The sequence below is a fragment of the Salvelinus fontinalis genome, chromosome 21, assembly GCF_029448725.1.
Source record: "Salvelinus fontinalis isolate EN_2023a chromosome 21, ASM2944872v1, whole genome shotgun sequence".
Lineage (NCBI taxonomy): Eukaryota > Metazoa > Chordata > Actinopteri > Salmoniformes > Salmonidae > Salvelinus > Salvelinus fontinalis.
In genome coordinates, this window is record NC_074685.1 from 48735091 (window position 1) to 48757697 (window position 22607).

At 45.9% G+C, this 22607-nt stretch overlaps 1 protein-coding gene across 1 annotated transcript in view; it reads left to right on the top strand.

Annotated features, from left to right (window-relative positions):
• LOC129819052 (LIM/homeobox protein LMX-1.2-like) overlaps window positions 1-22607 on the top strand; it is a 112330-nt gene that overhangs the window by 71252 nt on the left and 18471 nt on the right. The window contains exons 3-6 of the mRNA XM_055875568.1: window positions 18013-18245; window positions 20519-20697; window positions 21167-21244; window positions 21585-21651. Coding sequence (XP_055731543.1) covers window positions 18013-18245; window positions 20519-20697; window positions 21167-21244; window positions 21585-21651 — 557 coding nt within the window. The remainder of the gene's footprint in view (window positions 1-18012; window positions 18246-20518; window positions 20698-21166; window positions 21245-21584; window positions 21652-22607) is intronic.

The following is a 22607-nucleotide window of genomic DNA, read 5'->3' on the forward strand; positions in this document are numbered from 1 at the left end:
ATACATATACACACACACACACACACACACCCTAAGGACAGGAATGTCTGGGTTCTAAGCAGTAGGACTCACACAGAGATCCTGCATGCAACGTCTCCATCACAGCCAAGATCTAATATCGTACAACCTGCCAGCGCTGCCATGGCAACCCGCCTTTCCCACAATGCAATCTCTCTTTTATTTAAGAACACCTGTCAGTAAGGGTTCGGTCAGTGTGAAATAATATTTTCTCAGAGTCTTATCTTTTATGTGTTTTGTTTTGTCTGGTCGTATCAATTCCAGCTTTATTTGATGGGTGGTCTATCAACCGCGTCATAGTGGTAGGATGCCTTGTGGGGACAGCTAAGCGTCAGTTCTATTTCTCTAAACACTTTCCTCAACCGCTATGGATATGAGCATTCGCCACACACAGAGACATGTCTATAACAAAAGAATGTAAAATATTTCAGACTCACTTGACATCAGTTCTATCCAACCCAATCACCTGCGTCAACCCCTGTAATCCCCCTCTCCTCCCTCATATCTCTCTCCTCCCTCATATCTCTCTCCTTGCTCTCCTCCCTCTCCTCCCTCTCCTCCCTCTCCTCCCTCTTCTCCTCCCTCCTCCCTCTCCTCCCTCTCCTCCCTCTTCTCCTCCCTCCTCCGTCTCCTCCCTCTTCTCCTTCTTCTCCTCCCTCTCCTCCCTCTTCTCCTCCCTCTTCTCCTCCCTCACATCCCTCTTCTCCTTCTTCTCCTCCCTCCTCCCTCTCCTCCCTCTTCTCCTTCTTCTCCTCCCTCCTCCCTCTTCTCCTTCTTCTCCTCCCTCTCCTCCCTCTTCTCCTCCCTCCTCCTTCACATCCCTCTTCTCCTCCCTCTTCTCCTCCCTCCTCCCTCACATCCCTCTCCTCCCTCTTCTCCTTCTCCTCCTCCCTCCTCCCTCTCCTCCCTCTTCTCCTCCCTCCTCCCTCACATCCCTCCTGCTCACAGAATCTCACAGGGTGAGGAGTACCACTGTTGACTCGGTTCTAGTCCCTGTTAATGCCTCTCCATGTTAAAGTCTCCTCCATGTCAGACCACCCAGCTCCCAGCCTCTGACCCACCTCCGCCTGACACCCAAGTCACATCAATAGAGGACAGAGGGGACCCCAAAAAGATGGAGTCATCCAAAACCAATAGACACCTCCACTCTGGGTTGAGAGGTTCAACAGAGGTTCTGTTAAAAGAAGACAGGTATAGAAATGGGTGGTGACAGTCTCGGGCGGTGAGTCTCCCACCCACCCCTTGGTGTCACACAATAGCGACACCGCGAGAGCTTTGAGCCCCGAGACGGGAGAATCTCGAGATGCCCGCTTCTGACTTTTCAAGCTTTGGCTGAGCAAACGTCACCCTCCCTTCCCCTATTTCTCAGCACCCTCCACAATAATCTCCAGATTACTCCTACTAATTAAAACTTGGACAAGCAGCCCCCCTCCCCCTCCCCCTCGAGCCGCCAGGTCCCTAAAGAGGGAGAACAAACACAGAGGGAGTGGAACACACACAGGCTGTTTTTATACCCCTCAGTTTCTCCTCTGCCACTCTTATCCTTGTTAATCCAGTATCTTTTTTTCAGACGTGGTTAAGCTCTGGGCCATGTGGAACCTAAGGCCAGAGGGCTGGGGGGTCAAGGGGGAACCCGGAGAGAGGGGCACAAGGGGAGGTGGGAAAGGACCCCAAGCCCCTTTTGGGTCCTCTCTGAGAGTCAAACCACTGAAGAGTTTTCATTAGGGCACAGCTGGGGCACAAGCGTTCTGACCACCCTACAGATTAAAGGGGATGTGAATGGGGGCCGTTGATGCTAACTCTCGCCCCCTCCACTCCCCTTTTTTTAAATACTCAAGTACCCCCACTTCAGAACCCCCCCCCCCCCACCACCACCTCCATATTACTGTTTATTTTGGCTCTTAGGACTCCGGCTCTGGGACCGAGTTGGCGAGGTGGTAATTATCAACTCCCAGGCTGGTTTGTCTCTCTTTAGCCACCCGGAGGGCTTTGATCGATTCCCTTTTCTAACCCCAGAGTAGCTCATGATGGGTAAGGTTGGTTCTGTGTACGGTAAACACAGGGTAAATAACAGGGCTACTTTATAAACACTCCTTCTCTCTCTCTCTCTCTCTCTCTCTGTCTCTCTCTCTCTGTCTCTCTCTGTCTATCTCTGTCTCTCTCTGTCTCTCTGTCTCTCTCTGTCTATCTCTGTCTCTCTCTGTCTCTCTGTCTCTCTCTGTCTCTGTCTCTCTGTCTCTCTCTGTCTCTCTCTGTCTCTCTCTGTCTCTCTGTCTCTCTCTCTGTCTCTCTCTGTCTCTCTCTCTCTGTCTATCTCTGTCTCTCTCTCTCTGTCTCGCTGTCTCTCTGTCTCTGTGTGTGTGTGTGTGTGTGTGTGTGTGTGTGTGTGTGTGTGTGTGTGTGTGTGTGTGTGTGTGTGTCAGATCTGATAATAGGGAAACTAAGCGCATTGAAGGTGGCCATGCTAAGAAAGACAGAGCATTTTGACAGTGTATTGGTTCACACGTATGATGTGTCATTATTGGCCCTGTTCACCGCCTGTCCCCAAGGCCAAAGATTAGCGTTGATCAGCCCCCTGGAGCTATCCTCTACTACCCCATCACCTCTAATCTCTCACGGACAGACGGACATAACATACAATGGTTATTGTAGTGTCTGTCAACAGACTGTGGGCTGCGAAGACTAACGAGGAACTTTGTTTCCGGTACACAGATCTTGTCGTCACTGATCATTTGGACAAATCATGATTTCTTTTTCCACCAGCTTTAAAAAAAAAAAGGTATTTATTTTGAAGAGAAGAGGAACATTTGGCTCGTAGATCTGCCCGACACACAAGACAAGTGGGTGGAGCTACCGCCCTACTTCCTCACCTTGTCCTAGTATCTTTTCTAACACGTTTTTTTGTCCCCCCCAGAAATGGATTGATCATCTGACCTAATTATGCAAGATCTTAGTCCTAGGGTTAGTTCCAACAGTGGGATCAAGACTTGCAGCGGTTACTGGAACAAGGACCATGCAAATACTATGGGGTTTATAGATTAGACAGGTGGCCGGGGAATATGTTTCCTGTGGCTCAATGCCCCTGTCAATTATTTTTTATTTGTTTTATGTAATTATTAGAAGAAAGCTTTAAATGAATGACCCTAGTATGGTACACAAGAGGGAATGCACAGGTGCCACTAGTCAAGTAATACAACAGATACTGTACCATAGAGGAAACACAAGCACATATTACACAGTTAATAACAAGTGTATTAGTAATGAATTATTCATTGTGGGTAACGTGTGTTGTACAGAAGCTGTGGTACTTCCTCTCTCTCTCTCCTCTCAATTCAGTACCATTTTAGGGCTTTATTGGCATGGGAAACACATGTTAACATTGACAAAGCAAGTGAAATAGACATTAAACAAAAGTGAAATAAACAATAAAAATGAACAGTAAACATTACACTCACAGAAGTTCCAAAAGAATAAAGACATTTCAAATGTCATATTATGGCTATATACAGTGTTGTAGCGATGTGCAAAAATGGAAAATAAATAAACATAAATATAGTTTGTGTTTACAATGGTATTTGTTCTTCACTGGTTGCCCTTTTCTTGTGGCAACAGGTCACAAATCTTGCTGCTGTGATGTCACACTGTGCTATTTCACCCAGTAGATATGGGAGTTTATCAAAATTGGGTTTGTTTTCAAATTCGTTGTGGATCTGTGTAATCTGAGGGAAATATGTGTCTCTAATATGGTCATACATTTAGCAGAAGGTTCTTTCTCTCCTCTCTCTCTCTCTCTCTCTCTCTCTCTCTCTCTCTCTCTCTCTCTCTCTCTCTCTCTCTCTCTCTCTCTCTCTCTCTCTCTCTCTCTCTCTCTCTCTCTCTCTCTCTCTCTCTCTCTCTCTCTCTCTCTCTCTCTCTCTCTCGCTCTCGCTCCTCTCTCTCTCTCCCCCTCTCTCTCTCTCGCTCTCGCTCCTCTCTCTCTCTCCCCCTCTCTCTCTCTCGCTCTCGCTCCTCTCTCTCTCTCCCCCTCTCTCTCTCTCGCTCTCGCTCCTCTCTCTCTCTCCCCCTCTCTCTCTCTCGCTCTCGCTCCTCTCTCTCTCTCCCCCCCTCTCTCCTCTCTCGCTCCTCGCTCCTCTCTCTCTCTCCCCCCTCTCTCTCGCTCTCGCTCTCGCTCCTCTCTCTCTCTCCCCCCTCTCTCTCTCTCGCTCTCGCTCCTCTCTCTCTCTCTCTCTCTCTCTCTCTCTCCCCCTCTCTCTCTCTCTCTCTCCCACTCCCTCTCTCTCTCTCAATCTCTGTCTCTCTCTGTCTCTCTCTCTCTGTCTCTCTCTCCCCCTCCCTCTCTCTCTCCTCTCTCTCTCTCTCCCCCTCTCTCTCCCCCCCCTCTCTCTCTCTCCTCTCTCTCTCTCCCCCCCTCTCTCTCTCTCCTCTCTCTCTCTCCCCCCTCTCTCTCTCTCCTCTCTCTCTCTCTCTCTCTCCTCTCTCTCTCCTCTCCTCTCTCTCTCTCTCTCTCTCCTCTCTCTCTCTCTCTCCCCCTCCCTCTCTGTCTCTCTCCTCTCTGTCTCTCTCTCTCTCTCTCTCTCTCTCTCTCTCTCTCTCTCTCTCTCTCTCATCCTTTATCTATTAGCCCTATGGTGACAGCAGGTGGCGCTGTGTAAACGGACCGCCTCTGTATAGATTGCTGCTAGCTGCTGAAAAGAGTCAGGAGTCTGCAGCTGTCCAAACACAACACAGAGGCCTGTGTACCTGCCTGCCACTACTACCCCTACACCTCTCCCCCACCGGCCGCCCTGCTGCTCTCTCCCATTTCAACACCATTCCTTTAGTCCCGTCGGTCCGGTCACTTTTATGGTGTGCTCCGGGCTTTAACCTACCAGAGTGGCAGGGAGCCAATGATGAAAGAAAAGGACCTCTTCAATGGGCCTCATCTCTAAGCCCTCCTTCACTCTCTCTCCCTCCCTCTCCTTCACTCTCTCTCTCTCTCTCTCTCTCTCTCTCTCTCTCTCTCTCTCTCTCTTTCCTTCTCTCTCTCTCTTTCTTTCCCCCTCTCTCTCTCTCTCTCTCTCTCTTTTGGTGGTGGTTCTGTGGCTAGGTGGTCGCTATGTGGCTTGGTGGTGTTTCTGTGGCTTGGTGGTGGTTCTGTGACCTGGTGGTCGCTATGTGGCTTGGTGGCTTGGTGGTGTTTCTGTGGCCTGGTGGTGATACTGTGGCCTGGTGGTGGTTCTATGGCCTGGTGGTGGTTCTGTGGCCTGGTGGTGGTTCTGTGGCCTGGTGGCCTGGTGGTGGTTCTGTGGCCTGGTGGTGGTTCTGTGGCCTGGTGGCCTGGTGGTGGTTCTGTGGCCTGGTGGCCTGGTGGTGGTTCTGTGGCCTGGTGGTGGTTCTGTGGCCTGTTGGTGGTTCTGTGGCCTGGTGGTGGTTCTGTGGCCTGGTGGTGGTTCTGTGGCCTGGTGGCCTGGTGGTCACTATGTGGCTTGATGGTGGTTCTGTGGCCTGTTGGTGGTTCTGTGGCTTGGTGTTGGTTCTGTGGCTTGGTGGTGGTTCTGTGGCCTGGTGGTTGTTCTGTGGCCTGGTGGTGGTTCTGTGGCCTGGTGGTGGTTCTGTGGCTTGGTTATGTGCTGTTCAGAGTCCAGCATGCTCACCCTGGTACATGTTGCATCCTTAGTCTTACGTAAGACACTATAGTTTGGATTTTGTTGAAGTTGTATGTTAGTGTACCTGGGACATTCTCATACACCGGAACTAGACTGGATGAATTTTAATGATACTTAGAGCACCCGAAGACCTGGATCACACCCCTCTCTCTCTCCTTCATTCTTTCTTTCTATGCTCTGTCTCTCTCTCTCCCCCACTCCCTGTCTCCCTTCCTGTCTCTCTTCCTGTCTCTCTCGCTCTCCCTCTCTCTCCCCCTCTCTCTCTCTCTCTCGCTCTCTCTCTCTCTCCCTCTCTCTCGCTCTCTCCCTCTCTTCCTGTCTCTCTCTCCCCCTCTCTCTCTCTCTCGCTCTCTCTCTCTCTCGCTGTCTCACTGTCTCTCTCCCTCTCTCTCTCTCTCTCTCTCTCTCTCTCTCCCTCTCTCTCACTCTCCTTCTCTCTCTCTCTCTCCCTCTCTTCCTGTCTCTCTCTCTCCCTCTCTCCCTCTCTCCCTGTCTCTCTCCCTGTCTCTCTCTCTCCCTCTCTCGCTCTCCCTCTCCCTCTCTCCCTCTCTTCTCTCCCTCTCTCTCTCTCTCCCTCTCTCCCTCTCTCCCTCCCATACCTGCTGGGAGCTTAATTAAAAAACAAAGGAGCTCAATGTAAAGGTCATTAACATGCTAATACACAGAGAAGTAGTAGGTGATTTAACCGCTCGCTCCAGCCGTCCCCGGGGACCGAAGTGAAAGCATCTTTTGGATTTGGCTCATTTGTCCCTGCAGTTAGTAATTATAGCTAGGTGCTGACCTGTGATACTGATGCTAAGTTACGGTGCTCTTAACTCTTTGTACTTACCCTTTTACTCACTGTAATTGTGAGATCATTTCTGAATTTGCAATAAGAGTGGATTTAAATTGAGAGTGAATTGTAACTGTGAGCTTTTTGTAAAGTCCCTACAAGGGCCAACTACCCTTTCTTCTTTATCTGTTTTGCCAATGTCTGAAAACCTCACTGAGAAAGAGAACATATTCATTGTTTCTATTAGTTGATGTCGGAACGGTCAAACAGGAACAGTGAGATCCGTCCAGGAGGAACAGTGAGATCCGTCCAGGAGGAACAGTGAGATCCGTCCAGGAGGAACAGTGAGATCCGTCCAGGAGGAACAGTGATATCCGTCCAGGAGGAACAGTGAGATCCGTCCAGGAGGAACAGTGAGATCCGTCCAGGAGGAACAGTGAGATCCGTCCAGGAGGAACAGTGAGATCCGTCCAGGAGGAACAGTGAGATCCGTCCAGGAGGAACAGTGAGATCCGTCCAGGAGGAACAGTGAGATCCGTCCAGGAGGTACAGTGAGATCCATCCACTCAAGGTGTTATCTGAAGATCAAACCAGCCCTTCTATTCATGGCCAAATGCTCTTTGGTTCACAGAGTTCCAACTTTTCATCTTTATCAACTGCAGAAGTTTACAAGAGAAGCGTTAAGTCTATGTAACCTGGGTTGGACATTTCCAGTAGACTGTGTTGTCTCATACACACATGAGAGGACTGGATTGGGATGTGGCTTATCTGACGGATCCTTTGATAAGGGCGCTGCTGTTAGACAGCAGTGGAAAAATCTGTTGCTTGTCTTGTATTTGTCAAAGCCGTCCATACGGACGACCGCAATGCAGCATTTTCCATAAAGAGACATCTTGGTCCAGTAATATCCCAGATCTAAAAGAAAATCCCATTTAAATCTACTGCAGCATTTAATAACACCCTTGGCCACTTTGTAGTGCACACATGTTCACTCATTAGGTGGATGTGGAGGGAGCGGTCGGAAAAGGTCCCCCCCCCCCCCCCAAATCTGCTGTTGCACCCTAGGAGCAGGCCTCAGAGTCTGCTGCTGCCCCCCTGGGAACAGGCCTCGGAGTTCATTATAGCATCAAAGAGACATTTAAAAGAGTGGAGGGGGAGAATATATATATTATTTTTTTAGAATAATAATTGCACGGAAAATCAGTCACTCAACACGGACAGCATCCGCTTATCAAATAGGTTTTAGCGTCAGCCAGACCACTAGAAATGTGTCCCTCTAAACCTATGGTTTATGGCCGTTACAGAGTGTAGCTCCTGTCTGCTCTGGCTGTCTCTCATATTTTAACTTGCATCCCAAATGGCACCCTATTGGACCAGAGCTTCATGGGCCCTGGGTGAAAGTAGTGCCTATAGGCTGTAGGGTGCCATTTTGGGACACAGACTTGGTTTTCTCTCTCTCTCTCTTTCTCTTTCTCTGAGGTAAGACTCCTTTGTCGCCTACGGGAGAATCAGAGAGATCTCAGTAGTCAACTGGACATACCTTCACATATGGAGCGATCACAGATACTGTATTGCCATCCATAACATTCTATAGCCGTCTACCGTACAGTCACCTTAGGACCTTGTACAGTCACCCATAATAACTAGTCTGACACTATCTTAATAATATATATTTAATATATAATAATAATTTAAAAAAATATATATAATATATATAGGTTATGCATTCATTAAGTTACATCTTTATATCTTTACTTGATGAGAAAGTTTGACCCATGATATACAGTGGGGAGAACAAGTATTTGATACACTGCCGATTTTGCAGGTTTTCCTACTTACAAAGCATGTAGAGGTCTGTAAAAATCCAGAAAATCACATTGTATGATTTTTAAGTAATTCATTTGCATTTTATTGCATGACATAAGTATTTGCTACATCAGAAAAACAGAACTTAATATTTGGTACAGAAACCTTTGTTTGCAATTACAGAGATCATACGTTTCCTGTAGTTCTTGACCAGGTCTGCACACACTGCAGCAGGGATTTTGGACCACTCCTCCATACAGACCTTCTCCAGATCCTTCAGGTTTCGGGGCTGTCGCTGGGCAATACGGACTTTCAGCTCCCTCCAAAGATTTTCTATTGAGTTCAGGTCTGGAGACTGGCTAGGCCACTCCAGGACCTTGAGATGCTTCTTACGGAGCCACTCCTGGCTGTGTGTTTCGGGTCGTTGTCATGCTGGAAGACCCAGCCACGACCCATCTTCAATGCTCTTACTGAGGGAAGGAGGTTGTTGGCCAAGATCTCGCGATACATGACCCCATCCATCCTCCCCTCAATACGGTGCATTCGTCCTGTCCCCTTTGCAGAAAAGCATCCCCAAAGAATGATGTTTCCACCTCCATGCTTCACGGTTGGGATGGTGTTCTTGGGGTTGTACTCATCCTTCTTCTTCCTCCAAACACGGCGAGTGGAATTTAGACCAAAAATCTCTATTTTTGTCTCATCAGACCACATGACCTTCTCCCATTCCTCCTCTGGATCATCCATATGGTCATTGGCAAACTTCAGACGGGCCTGGACATGCGCTGGCTTGAGCAGGGGGACCTTGCGTGCGCTGCAGGATTTTAAATCATGACAGCGTAGTGTGTTACTAATGGTTTTCTTTGAGACTGTGGTCCCAGCACTCTTCAGGTCATTGACCAGGTCCTGCCGTGTAATTCTGGGCTGATCCCTCACCTTCCTCATGATCATTGATGCCCCACGAGGTGAGATCTTGCATGGAGCTCCAGACCGAGGGTGATTGACCGTCATCTTGAACTTTTTCCATTTTCTAATAATTGCGCCAACAGTTGTTGCCTTCTCACCAAACTGCTTGCCTATTGTCCTGTAGCCCATCCCAGCCTTGTGCAGGTCTACAATTTTATCCCTGATGTCCTTACACAGCTCTCTGGTCTTGGCCATTGTGGAGAGGTTGGAGTCTGTTTGATTGAGTGTGTGGACAGGTGTCTTTTATACAGGTAACGAGTTCAAACAGGTGCAGTTAATACAGGTAATGAGTGGAGAACAGGAGAGCTTCTTAAAGAAAAATTAACAGGTCTGTGAGAGCCGGAATTCTTACTGGTTGGTAGGTGATCAAATACTTATGTCATGCAATAAAATGCAAATTAATTACTTAAAAATCATACAATGTGATTTTCTGGATTTTTGTTTTAGATTCCGTCTCTCACAGTTGAAGTGTACCTATGATAAAAATTACAGACCTCTAGATGCTTTGTAAGTAGGAAAACCTGCAAAATCGGCAGTGTATCAAATACTTGTTCTCCCCACTGTATGTACTTATATGCTGGGTTTGAGAAAGTCATTCTTAACCCTTAACAACAAAACAAATCATGACTATTTAATTCCTAAGGTCTTCATTCTTGAGAGAAACAGGCACACAAAAAAACGAGAGTGAGAGAGAAAAAGGAGAAAAGAGAGAACGAGAGAGAAAAACAGAGTGAGAGAGAGAGATTGAGAAAGAGACAGACCGAGAGAGAGAGATTAAACGTTGAGATGAAAAGCCAGAGAGAAAGCAATGATCTCAGTGGGGAGTCTGTTGTCGACCATCCTTGGGGATTAACTCTCCATTCCCAAACAGAGACTGACTAGAGACAGCCAGACTCCTCGTGCAGAGAGAGAAAGAGCTGGGTAGCGTCCTGTGTCAATATTGATGCTGCTGGGACGTTGGGGCAACCCTGGTGGTGGGAGGCCACAGAGACGAATTCTCAAGCCAAATATCTAATGTGTGTGTGTGTGTGCGTGTGTGTGTGTGTGTGTGTGTGTGTGTGTGTGTGTGTGTGTGTGTGTGTGTGTGTGTGTGTGTGTGTGTGTGTGTGTGTGTGTGTGTGTGTGTGTGTGTGTGTGTGTGTGTGTGTGTGTGTGTGTGTGTGTGTGTGTGTGTGTGTGTGTGTGTGTGTGTGTGTGTGTGTGTGTGTGTGTGTGTGTGTGTGTGTGTGTGTGTGTGTGTGTGCGTGTGTGTGTGTGTGTGTGTGTGTGTTACCCGAGCATACACAACAACGTTATGCCTCTAACTTCATCAAAATGAAGCCTAGTTATGGCACTCAACTTGCTTCAGAAATAAGCAATGGGGATTTAATATCAGTGAAATCGTGTGGGCTGTTGTGTGGGCCGGTGTGTGGGCCGGTGTGTGGGCTGGTGTGTGGGCTGGTGTGTGGGCTGGGGGATCGATAAGGATCTATATCAATCCTGGACACAAACAAACACACAGACATCAGATGTACAACAAACAAGACCTATGTTGACTTGTGTATCCTGGTCAGTACTTTAGTCACCTTCATCACGGTGTGTCCTGGTCAGTACTTTAGTCACCTTCATCACGGTGTGTCCTGGTCAGTACTTTAGTCACCTTCATCACGGTGTGTCCTGGTCAGTACTTTAGTCACCTTCATCACGGTGTGTCCTGGTCAGTACTTTAGTCACCTTCATCACGGTGTGTCCTGGTCAGTACTTTAGTCACCTTCATCACGGTGTGTCCTGGTCAGTACTTTAGTCACCTTCATCACGGTGTGTCCTGGTCAGTACTTTAGTCACCTTCATCACGGTGTGTCCTGGTCAAAACTTTAGTCACCTTCATCACGGTGTGTCCTGGTCAGTACTTTAGTCACCTTCATCACGGTGTGTCCTGGTCAGTACTTTAGTCACCTTCATCACGGTGGGTCCTGGTCAGACTCTGCAGAGTCATTAGACCAGCTCTGGGTTAATGTAGGAATCTCTGCAGAGTCATTAGACCAGCTCTGGGTTAATGTAGGAACCTCTGCAGAGTCATTAGACCAGCTCTGGGTTAATGTAGGAATCTCTGCAGAGTCATTAGACCAGCTCTGGGCTAATGTAGGAATCTCTGCAGAGTCATTAGACCAGCTCTGGGTTAATGTAGGAACCTCTGCAGAGTCATTAGACCAGCTCTGGGTTAATGTAGGAACCTCTGCAGAGTCATTAGACCAGCTCTGGGTTAATGTAGGAATCTCTGCAGAGTCATTAGACCAGCTCTGGGTTAATGTAGGAACCTCTGCAGTCATTAGACCAGCTCTGGGTTAATGTAGGAACCTCTGCAGAGTCATTAGACCAGCTCTGGGTTAATGTAGGAACCTCTGCAGAGTCATTAGACCAGCTCTGGGCTAATGTAGGAATCTCTGCAGAGTCATTAGACCAGCTCTGGGTTAATGTAGGAACCTCTGCAGAGTCATTAGACCAGCTCTGGGTTAATGTAGGAATCTCTGCAGAGTCATTAGACCAGCTCTGGGTTAATGTAGGAACCTCTGCAGAGTCATTAGACCAGCTCTGGGTTAATGTAGGAACCTCTGCAGAGTCATTAGACCAGCTCTGGGCTAATGTAGGAATCTCTGCAGAGTCATTAGACCAGCTCTGGGTTAATGTAGGAACCTCTGCAGAGTCATTAGACCAGCTCTGGGTTAATGTAGGAATCTCTGCAGAGTCATTAGACCAGCTCTGGGTTAATGTAGGAACCTCTGCAGAGTCATTAGACCAGCTCTGGGTTAATGTAGGAACCTCTGCAGTCATTAGACCAGCTCTGGGTTAATGTAGGAACCTCTGCAGAGTCATTAGACCAGCTCTGGGTTAATGTAGGAACCTCTGCAGAGTCATTAGACCAGCTCTGGGTTAATGTAGGAACCTCTGCAGAGTCATTAGACCAGCTCTGGGTTAATGTAGGAACCTCTGCAGAGTCATTAGACCAGCTCTGGGTTAATGTAGGAACCTCTGCAGAGTCATTAGACCAGCTCTGTGTTAATGTAGGAACTTCTGCAGAGTCATTAGACCAGCTCTGGGTTAATGTAGGAATCTCTGCAGAGTCATTAGACCAGCTCTGGGTTAATGTAGGAACCTCTGCAGAGTCATTAGACCAGCTCTGGGTTAATGTAGGAACCTCTGCAGAGTCATTAGACCAGCTCTGGGTTAATGTAGGAATCTCTGCAGAGTCATTAGACCAGCTCTGGGTTAATGTAGGAACCTCTGCAGAGTCATTCGACCAGCTCTGGGTTAATGTAGGAATCTCTGCAGTCATTAGACCAGCTCTGGGTTAATGTAGGAACCTCTGCAGAGTCATTAGACCAGCTCTGGGTTAATGTAGGAACCTCTGCAGAGTCATTAGACCAGCTCTGGGTTAATGTAGGAACCTCTGCAGAGTCATTAGACCAGCTCTGGGTTAATGTAGGAACCTCTGCAGAGTCATTAGACCAGCTCTGGGTTAATGTAGGAACCTCTGCAGAGTCATTAGACCAGCTCTGGGTTAATGTAGGAACCTCTGCAGAGTCATTAGACCAGCTCTGGATTAATGTAGGAACCTCTGCAGAGTCATTAGACCAGCTCTGGGTTAATTTAGGAACTTCTGCAGTCATTAGACCAGCTCTGGGTTAATGTAGGAACCTCTGCAGAGTCATTAGACCATCTCTGGGTTAATGTAGGAACCTCTGCAGAGTCATTAGACCAGCTCTGGGTTAATGTAGGAACCTCTGCAGAGTCATTAGACCAGCTCTGGGTTAATGTAGGAACCTCTGCAGAGTCATTAGACCAGCTCTGGGTTAATGTAGGAACCTCTGCAGAGTCATTAGACCAGCTCTGGGTTAATGTAGGAACCTCTGCAGAGTCATTAGACCAGCTCTGGGTTAATGTAGGAACCTCTGCAGAGTCATTAGACCAGCTCTGGGTTAATGTAGGAACCTCTGCAGAGTCATTAGACCAGCTCTGGGTTAATGTAGGAACCTCTGCAGAGTCATTAGACCAGCTCTGTGTTAATGTAGGAACCTCTGCAGAGTCATTAGACCAGCTCTGGGTTAATGTAGGAATCTCTGCAGAGTCATTAGACCAGCTCTGGGTTAATGTAGGAACCTCTGCAGAGTCATTAGACCAGCTCTGGGTTAATGTAGGAACCTCTGCAGAGTCATTAGACCAGCTCTGGGTTAATGTAGGAATCTCTGCAGAGTCATTAGACCAGCTCTGGGTTAATGTAGGAACCTCTGCAGAGTCATTAGACCAGCTCTGGGTTAATGTAGGAACCTCTGCAGAGTCATTAGACCAGCTCTGGGTTAATGTAGGAACCTCTGCAGAGTCATTAGACCAGCTCTGGGTTAATGTAGGAACCTCTGCAGAGTCATTAGACCAGCTCTGGGTTAATGTAGGAATCTCTGCAGAGTCATTAGACCAGCTCTGGGTTAATGTAGGAACCTCTGCAGAGTCATTAGACCAGCTCTGGGTTAATGTAGGAATCTCTGCAGAGTCATTAGACCAGCTCTGGGTTAATGTAGGAATCTCTGCAGAGTCATTAGACCAGCTCTGTGTTAATGTAGGAATCTCTGCAGTCATTAGACCAGCTCTGGGTTAATGTAGGAATCTCTGCAGAGTCATTAGACCAGCTCTGTGTTAATGTAGGAATCTCTGCAGTCATTAGACCAGCTCTGGGTTAATGTAGGAATCCCTGCAGAGTCATTAGACCAGCTCTGGGTTAATGTAGGAACCTCTGCAGTCATTAGACCAGCTCTGGGTTAATGTAGGAACCTCTGCAGAGTCATTAGACCAGCTCTGGGTTAATGTAGGAATCTCTGCAGTCATTAGACCAGCTCTGGCTTAATGTAGGAACCTCTGCAGTCATTAGACCAGCTCTGGGTTAATGTAGGAACCTCTGCAGAGTCATTAGACCAGCTCTGGGTTAATGTAGGAGTCTCTGCAGTCATTAGACCAGCTCTGTGTTAATGTAGGAATCTCTGCAGAGTCATTAGACCAGCTCTGGGTTAATGTAGGAACCTCTGCAGAGTCATTAGACCAGCTCTGGGTTAATGTAGGAACCTCTGCAGAGTCATTAGACCAGCTCTGGGTTAATGTAGGAATCTCTGCAGAGTCATTAGACCAGCTCTGCGTTAATGTAGGAACCTCTGCAGTCATTAGACCAGCTCTGGGTTAATGTAGGAACCTCTGCAGTCATTAGACCAGCTCTGTGTTAATGTAGGAACCTCTGCAGAGTCATTAGACCAGCTCTGGGTTAATGTAGGAATCTCTGCAGTCATTAGACCAGCTCTGGGTTAATGTAGGAACCTCTGCAGTCATTAGACCAGCTCTGTGTGAGGGAGATGCAACCAACTTCCCTTTTACGTCAAGCCCGAGCCCCCTCCTCGCTCATGCAGACCAGGCAGGCTCACCCTCCCCCTCAAAGACGCGATTCCTTCAGAGGCCAAACTTGGAAAGGTATTAAAGTGGGATTAGCTTCCCCCACAGTGCAGTGCTTGTGTCATTCAAAGGGCTCTGTTTTGGAGAGCCGACCCTGTTTGATTGTGACTAGCAGCCGGAGTCTGAGTGAGGGGGCCATGCACAGAGAAGAGGTGGATTTAACATTTAACGCACACACACATCCCTTTACCCCAGTCCAGCGTTCACTGTTAATTCCCCTTTTTCAGTTCTTCAGAGAAGGCTTTACTTCTCCTACCAGCTTCAGTGAACCTCTCTCTCCTCTCGGCCCCCTCGCTCGCTCCCCTCCTGGAGAGGGTGGGGTGGGTCGGTTGCCATAGCGGGAGCGTCACACATTGGATATTCCGAACCGACCTCGTTGAGAATGGAGCTCAGGAGGCCCCAATGCTGGGGGAAAAGTCTGGATTAAACTCCGGGACAATGCCGGACAGAAAGATTCCTCAAGGGACAAATGGGAATTACAGGCCCCGTAATAATGCAAGGTGACAGAGAGAGGAAGTGGGAAAATAATGTTTTACAAGATTAGCCAGTTTGGTAAAAGGGCAAGAGAAGAAGGGAGAGAATAGAAAGCAGACTGATTCCATCCGGATGGGGAGTTGTAGCACTTCCCTAAGTTGTATGGAAGTCTCCGTTCTAACCTTTCACCTTTTAATTCCATTTGATTTGGCTGACTGGGATTCTGATATGTCTTTGGCCTGATTGTGACAGCATGCATAGTCCCATCCTAAATCCTTTGTCAAGGGAAAGTTTGTAAGCTATGAGAATGAACTAGGGCTGGGCGGTATACTGTATTTAACGATATACCAATATTGATGCAGGACCGGTTTGGGTTTTTACTTTACTTTCTGTAACGGTATTTGAATGTTTTGGTTTGTGAAATGTTTAAAGTAAATTTTCATAGTTTACTTCCCTACTTGAGTCATCTCTCTCAGCTCTCTCTCTATGCTGCTTTCAACACAGAACTAGCCCCGCCCCCTGACACTCAAGGAGCGCATTTGTTGTTCCTTGACTACGAGACACTTGCGTTCAGTCTGCGTGGTCAATGCAGCACATGCAACGATGTTGATAACAATGCTGTTTTCACTTTGCTTCTTAATATAAAACCACAAGCGTTCTATAATTACACTATCCGTTTGTGTTTCTTACATCTGCAAACAGCTAGCTTGTCTTTTCTTAGCAAGTTGGGCCTAAATCTTGTTAGCCTCTGATTGTTAGCCACTAATGCTAATCGCTAGCTAGTCAATAAATGTACTGAGTAAAGAACAAACGTAATTAGCTATGCCGCCTGATAATACCAGTGATGGTGTAGAACTAAATCAGCATTTTGTTTGTGCAACAGTATCTACTAAATCAAAGAGGAATACACGAAGCAAGAACATGTTCGCTATGAAGCTAAGAGAGAGCATTCAATGTAGCCAAAGATTATAGGGTCCCCTAGGAAACACTTATAAACTCTTTGGTTCCTACCCTGTCACAATAACCCCTCCCTGGCATTTTCATTCGTTGTCATGTCAAACTACATCGTATTCAAAGTGCCCACTAATATATTCTAACTATAGAATTTGAATAATTATTCTGATTCCAACAGTTCAACCCAAATGTTTTGCTGTAAAACACAATTGCAACATTTGGTTAAAAATAAGCCCTGGGTTGTTTGCCCATGTCGTGCAGCTCTAAGTGGCAGTGTGGAAATTCTCTCAATTGAGTGCAAGAAATGCAGAAATGTTGAATTGGAACAGTATAAACCAATCAGAATGGAGAAAGACCCATTTGACATCACTTATAATGTATGTGTTGCCAACCTAGGGTCACGCACTACTCATAAAGCAAATGTATAACTTTTAAAAACATCAAATACTGTCCGATTTTGTTTTAAATAGCGTGATATTTTGGCCATATCGCCAAGCCCTAGTATGAACTGTGGAAGAAAGCATTTTAATAATGTTCTCTAGCTCTCTTTATTACCCTCTCTTCCATTTTATTTCTCTCTCACAGCCCTTCTTTCCAACCCCCCCCCCCCCCCCCTCTCTCTCTCTCTCTCAAACCCTTGGTGTACTCATCAGCCCTGAGGTGCTGTGATTTGGGGGCAGTGATATTACAGATGCTGAGTGCCGTTATTAAACAAAGTCTCTGTGGGTCATTATCATACGAAGGAGTCCGCCACGAGGCAGACGTCAGAGCCGGTTGTAATCCACACACACCATGGGGCATCCACCCTCAGCTCTGTCCCACCCCGGCCTCGCTGGGGCACCTGCCTGTAATATTCATGAAGCAGGATAATTGGTTTGGGACTCGGGACAGCATGGAACAGCAGCTGCCTGTGGGAGAGGTGGCTGGTAACAGCAGCTGCCTGTGGGAGAGGTGGCTGGTAGCAGAATGTTCTGTAGATGTATGGACTCTGGCAATTGTCACTGAGTGGACTATCCTAGCTAAATGAATCAAATGTAATTATATTAAATGTAGATTTAGTAGTATCAGACATGCTATCGGGTGGTGGATTGACTATGGAGGAGGAACATTTAACAGGAGGACCATTTACCCTTATATTGTATTTGTCAAATTGGTGTCAGAAATGGGATCCAAGGTGTCACAGTTCAGGCTGTATTTATAACTGTCTGATCAAATGTTTTGCACATGGGAACATTTTACCCCTGTTTAATTTTGTTGTTGGATGATTGGTTATCAAGATGTAATTTCTGGAATTCAAAAAGTCATAGTACTATGCTGCTACTGCTGCCTACCCATCAGGCCTTGTTGCGATGCAAATAGATCATCTCGAATCATTTAACACTCTGCTCCCCCCCCCCCCCCCCCCGTGAAGGCCCTCCTCCCTTTCCAACCGCTGACTGCCCACATTCGGGCTCAAGCGGAGCATTGCGGGGGGGGGGGGGGGGGCGTTCGGCTGCGCTTTTACAGTTGAGCGGGTGTCAAAAGGCTAAGGGGTCGCAGTGGGTAGCCTGCTCGGCTTGCCAAGCACAGCCCAGTCCTACTCTGTCACATATAGCAAACAGAATGTTACATGGGGAATTAACAAAAACTTTATTTTTTTTTACACTAGTCCAATGTTTGTTTGGCTGATTTAGTTCAAATTCAGTTAAATTGTTATTTTAGAGCCTACAGGAGTATAAAAGTATAAAATCTAACATTTATGACTGACATTATACTACATGCAGTAAATAGTAGTAATAATTGTACTGCTAAGAACAATATATTTGTAGTTGTTACAACCATTGTTCGTCACAAATAATTCAAGAATACTCCAACAATCTGTTCCAACTCTGGTCTCATCACCTATGCTTTCCCCTACTCTTGTCTCCCCAGGCTGTTTGCCACCAAGTGCAGTGGTTGCCTGGAGAATATAGCTCCTACTGAGTTTGTGATGCGTGCCCTGGAGTGTGTGTACCACCTGTGCTGTTTCTGCTGCTGCGTGTGCGACAGGCAGCTGTGCAAAGGAGACGAGTTTGTCCTCAAGGAGGGCCAGCTGCTCTGCAAGAGTGACTACGAGAGGGAGAAGGAACTGCTCAGCTCCATGAGCCCTGATGCCTCAGATTCAGGTAAAAGTACAACTCTCCTTAAACACATGGTTCCTCAGTGGTGCTGTGCCCTGTTTCACAGACAGTGGTGCTGTGCCTTGTTCCACAGATGTGCAAGCTTCTCCTATCTGTTCCTCTGGTTCTTCCTTTTCCAAATAATGATGCAGCTTGCCAAACCAGTATGGTTAATAGCACCATATGCTTTAGATACCACCACACATTTTCTGCACAGTATCATTACAAACTGTATCTTTACTGATTTTAATACAGTAATGATGATATCAAACCCATGACTTCAACTACTGTATGGAACTGTTGAAGAGATGGGCACCTGGCCAATAGTAGTGCACTATATAGGAAATAAGGAGCCTTTAGTAGTGCACTATATAGGAAATAAGGAGCCTTTAGTAGTGCACTATATAGGAAATAAGGGGCCTTTAGTAGTGCACTATATAGGAAATAAGGAGCCTTTAATAGTGCACTATATAGGAAATAAGGAGCCTTTAGTAGTGCACTATATAGGAAATAAGGAGCCTTTAGTAGTGCACTATATAGGAAATAAGGAGCCTTTAATAGTGCACTATATAGGAAATAAGGAGCCTTTAGTAGTGCACTATATAGGAAATAAGGAGCCTTTAGTAGTGCACTATATAGGAAATAAGGAGCCTTTAATAGTGCACTATATAGGAAATAAGGAGCCTTTAATAGTGCACTATATAGGAAATAATGAGCCTTTTGGGACACAGGCAGGGGTTATTAAAACCAGGCGGGGGTTATTAAAACCAGACAGGGGTTATTAAAACCAGACATGGGTTATTAAAACCAGGCAGGGGTTATTAAAACCAGACAGGGGTTATTAAAACCAGACAGGGGTTATTAAAACCAGACAAGGGTTATTAAAACCAGACAGGGGTTATTAAAACCAGACAGGGGTTATTAAAACCAGGCAGGGGTTATTAAAATCTGACAGGGGTTATTAAAACCAGACAGGGGTTATTAAAACCAGACAGGGGTTATTAAAACCAGACAGGGGTTATTAAAACCAGACAGGGGCTATTAAAACCAGGCAGGGGTTATTAAAACCTGACAGGGGTTATTAAAACCAGGCGGGGGTTATTAAAACCAGACAGAGGTTATTAAAACCAGACAGGGGTTATTAAAACCAGACAGGGGCTATTAAAACCAGGCAGGGGTTATTAAAACCTGTCAGGGGTTATTAAAACCAGACAGGGGTTATTAAAACCAGGCAGGGGTTATTAAAACCAGGCAGGGGTTATTAAAACCAGGCAGGGGTTATTAAAACCAGACGGGGGTTATTAAAACCAGGCAGGGGTTATTAAAACCAGACAGGGGTTATTAAAACCCGGGGAGCTTAATTTAACATATTATGAATGTGTGTTTAATCAACCATTTTAAGATCCTTGATATTAAATACATGATCGGAGTCAAATATTTGGCTAAATGGAAGAAGTTGAACGATAGTTGAACTAATAAGAAGTTGAACTAATAACAGTAAGAAAGTCATGGAAATAATGAAGTGGGATCCAATGAATAGATGTAACAATGATCTTCCATTATATTCTCTAGTGTGGATACCGGTCATTTGAAACAGTGGAGAGGGGTCAAAGGTCAAAGCGATGCTGTTTCAGTTCTGTCAACAACTTCTGCTAGAATTCTGCTGAAACACATAATGTCCAAATGACTGTTGTCTTTTTGTTTTTTTCAATCCAAAGAAGGCAAGACTTAAAACCTCTTAAAGGATCCGTTGTATCAAAATGTTGTTTCAAGACTGCCCAAATGTGCCTAATTGGTTTATTAATAACTTTTCAAGTTCATAACTGTGCACTCTCCTCAAACAATAGCATGGTATTATTTCACTGTAATAGCTACTGTAAATTGGACAGTGCAGTTAGATTAACAAGAATTTAAGCTTTCTGCCAATATTAGATATGTCTATGTCCTGGGAAATTTTCTAGTTACTTACAAACTCATGCTAATCGCATTAGCCTACGTTAGCTCAACCGTCCCGTGGGGGACCCACCGGGACCCACCGATCCTGTTAAATCACCAGACAACTGTAGACACGCTCTCTCATGCCTATCAATGCAGAGTATGTCAATATTGATTATTTCCTTTTACGGTTCTATAACAGTATCCCGTGCACATTTATTTTAAAGAAAAATCTGCTGCTGGATGTAGTAGTCAAGGGTTAGTTGTCATTTATGTTGCATTTAGAAAACCTGTTCAACAATGTTTCAAATGACAATGCTTTTTGGTTGTATTTCTTTTTGCAGAGAAGAGTGAAGCTGAGGAGCTGGACGGGAAGCCTGAGAAGGGCTCTGGGGGCCAGGGGAAGGGCAGTGACGACGGGAAAGACCCTCGACGTCCCAAACGGCCGCGCACCATCCTGACCACCCAGCAGAGGAGAGCCTTCAAGGCGTCCTTCGAGGTGTCCTCCAAACCCTGCCGGAAGGTAACCATGCCTTACCGTCTGACGAAATCATACAGATCCTATCATTCACAAAGAGGAGATGATGTCATAGACCTGAGCAGCTCTAGTATGTTCCAATAATGGCAACCATCTTGGGCAGGAATAGATTAAATTGGACTGAATTTAATACTGTGTCTTAAACAGGCATGCACTTTAGAGCCTGTCCGAATTTAGGCTTTTCCTACTACTATTGTTGTGTCTCATCAAATAACAATGTGTCTACCACTTCTAGAAAATACTACCAAGATATTACTACTCATGTATTAAATATTGAATAAAATGTCATTTAAGAATTTAAACAACTATATTCAGACACTTATCATACAACCCCCTTTTATCGACCATCAAAAGTATACTGTATTTTAAATACTTTCTACCACCTCTTACTGCCTCTGTAAGAATGCTTTACAAGAGGGGGATTAAACGTGTCTGTTTTGATTTCTCCGCCTAGGTTAGAGAGACGCTGGCAGCAGAGACAGGCCTTAGTGTCCGTGTTGTCCAAGTGTGGTTCCAGAACCAAAGAGCCAAGGTGAGATCTACCTGAACGACGTCTAAAGGCTGCTCCCCAAATGAAACAGGATGGAAAATTACAATCACTTTCATAAACATTTCAACAGTCAACTTGCAATGATCAGGGTTTTAGGGCACCTTAATGCTACTCTATTCACAGTCCCGTGTGGCATTAGCTATTCCTTACATGGTGCACTCTATGGCCCAAAAGGCTTTGGTCAAAAGCAGTGCTCTATATAGGTTATACGGGTGCTATTTGGGACGTAGCCTAAGATTCCCTGAAGAATGAACCATATTGTCTATCCATGTTGGTCAAGCTTTTGCGTCTGTTATTAACCAGCATTGTGTTTTATTTGTAGATGAAGAAGCTAGCCCGGAGACAGCAACAACAGCACGAGCAACAAAACTCCCAAAGGCTAGGCCAAGGTAGGCTGCTCTAGTTGTGGGTGTTGTGTGTGTCTGTATGTCTGTGTGTGTGTGTTTTGTGTGTGTGCGTGCGTGTGCGCACGTGCACATGTGGTTGCATATGTGTGTGTGCCCAAGAGGTGAACTGGCTGAGAGTTTGGTTTGGAGAGGAGATGGAATAACTGGGCAGGTCTTCTGCATTATGATGATGCTTCACTGGTTCTAGAATACTCCTAGAATACCTTATGATGATGCTTCACTGGTTCTAGAATACTCCTAGAATACCTTATGATGATGCTTCACTGGTTCTAGAATACTCCTAGAATACCTTATGATGATGCTTCACTGGTTCTAGAATACTCCTAAAATACCTTATGATGATGCTTCACTGGTTCTAGAATACTCCTAGAATACCTTATGATGATGCTTCACTGGTTCTAGAATACTCCTAGAATACCTTATGATGAGACTTCACTGGTTCTAGAATACTCCTAGAATACCTTATGATGAGACTTCACTGGTTCTAGAATACTCCTAGAATACCTTATGATGATGCTTCACTGGTTCTAGAATACTCCTAGAATACCTTATGATGAGACTTCACTGGTTCTAGAATACTCCTAGAATACCTTATGATGATGCTTCACTGGTTCTAGAATACTCCTAGAATACCTTATGATGATGCTTCACTGGTTCTAGAATACTCCTAGAAAACCTTATGATGATGCTTCACTGGTTCTAGAATACTCCTAGAATACCTTATGATGATGCTTCACTGGTTCTAGAATACTTCTAGAATACCTTATGATGAGACTTCACTGCTTCTAGAATACTCCTAGAATACCTTATGATAGGCTTCACTGGTTCTAGAATACTCCTAGAATACCTTATGATGATGCTTCACTGGTTTTAGAATACTTCTAGAATACCTTATGATGATGCTTCACTGGTTCTAGAATACTCCTAGAATACCTTAT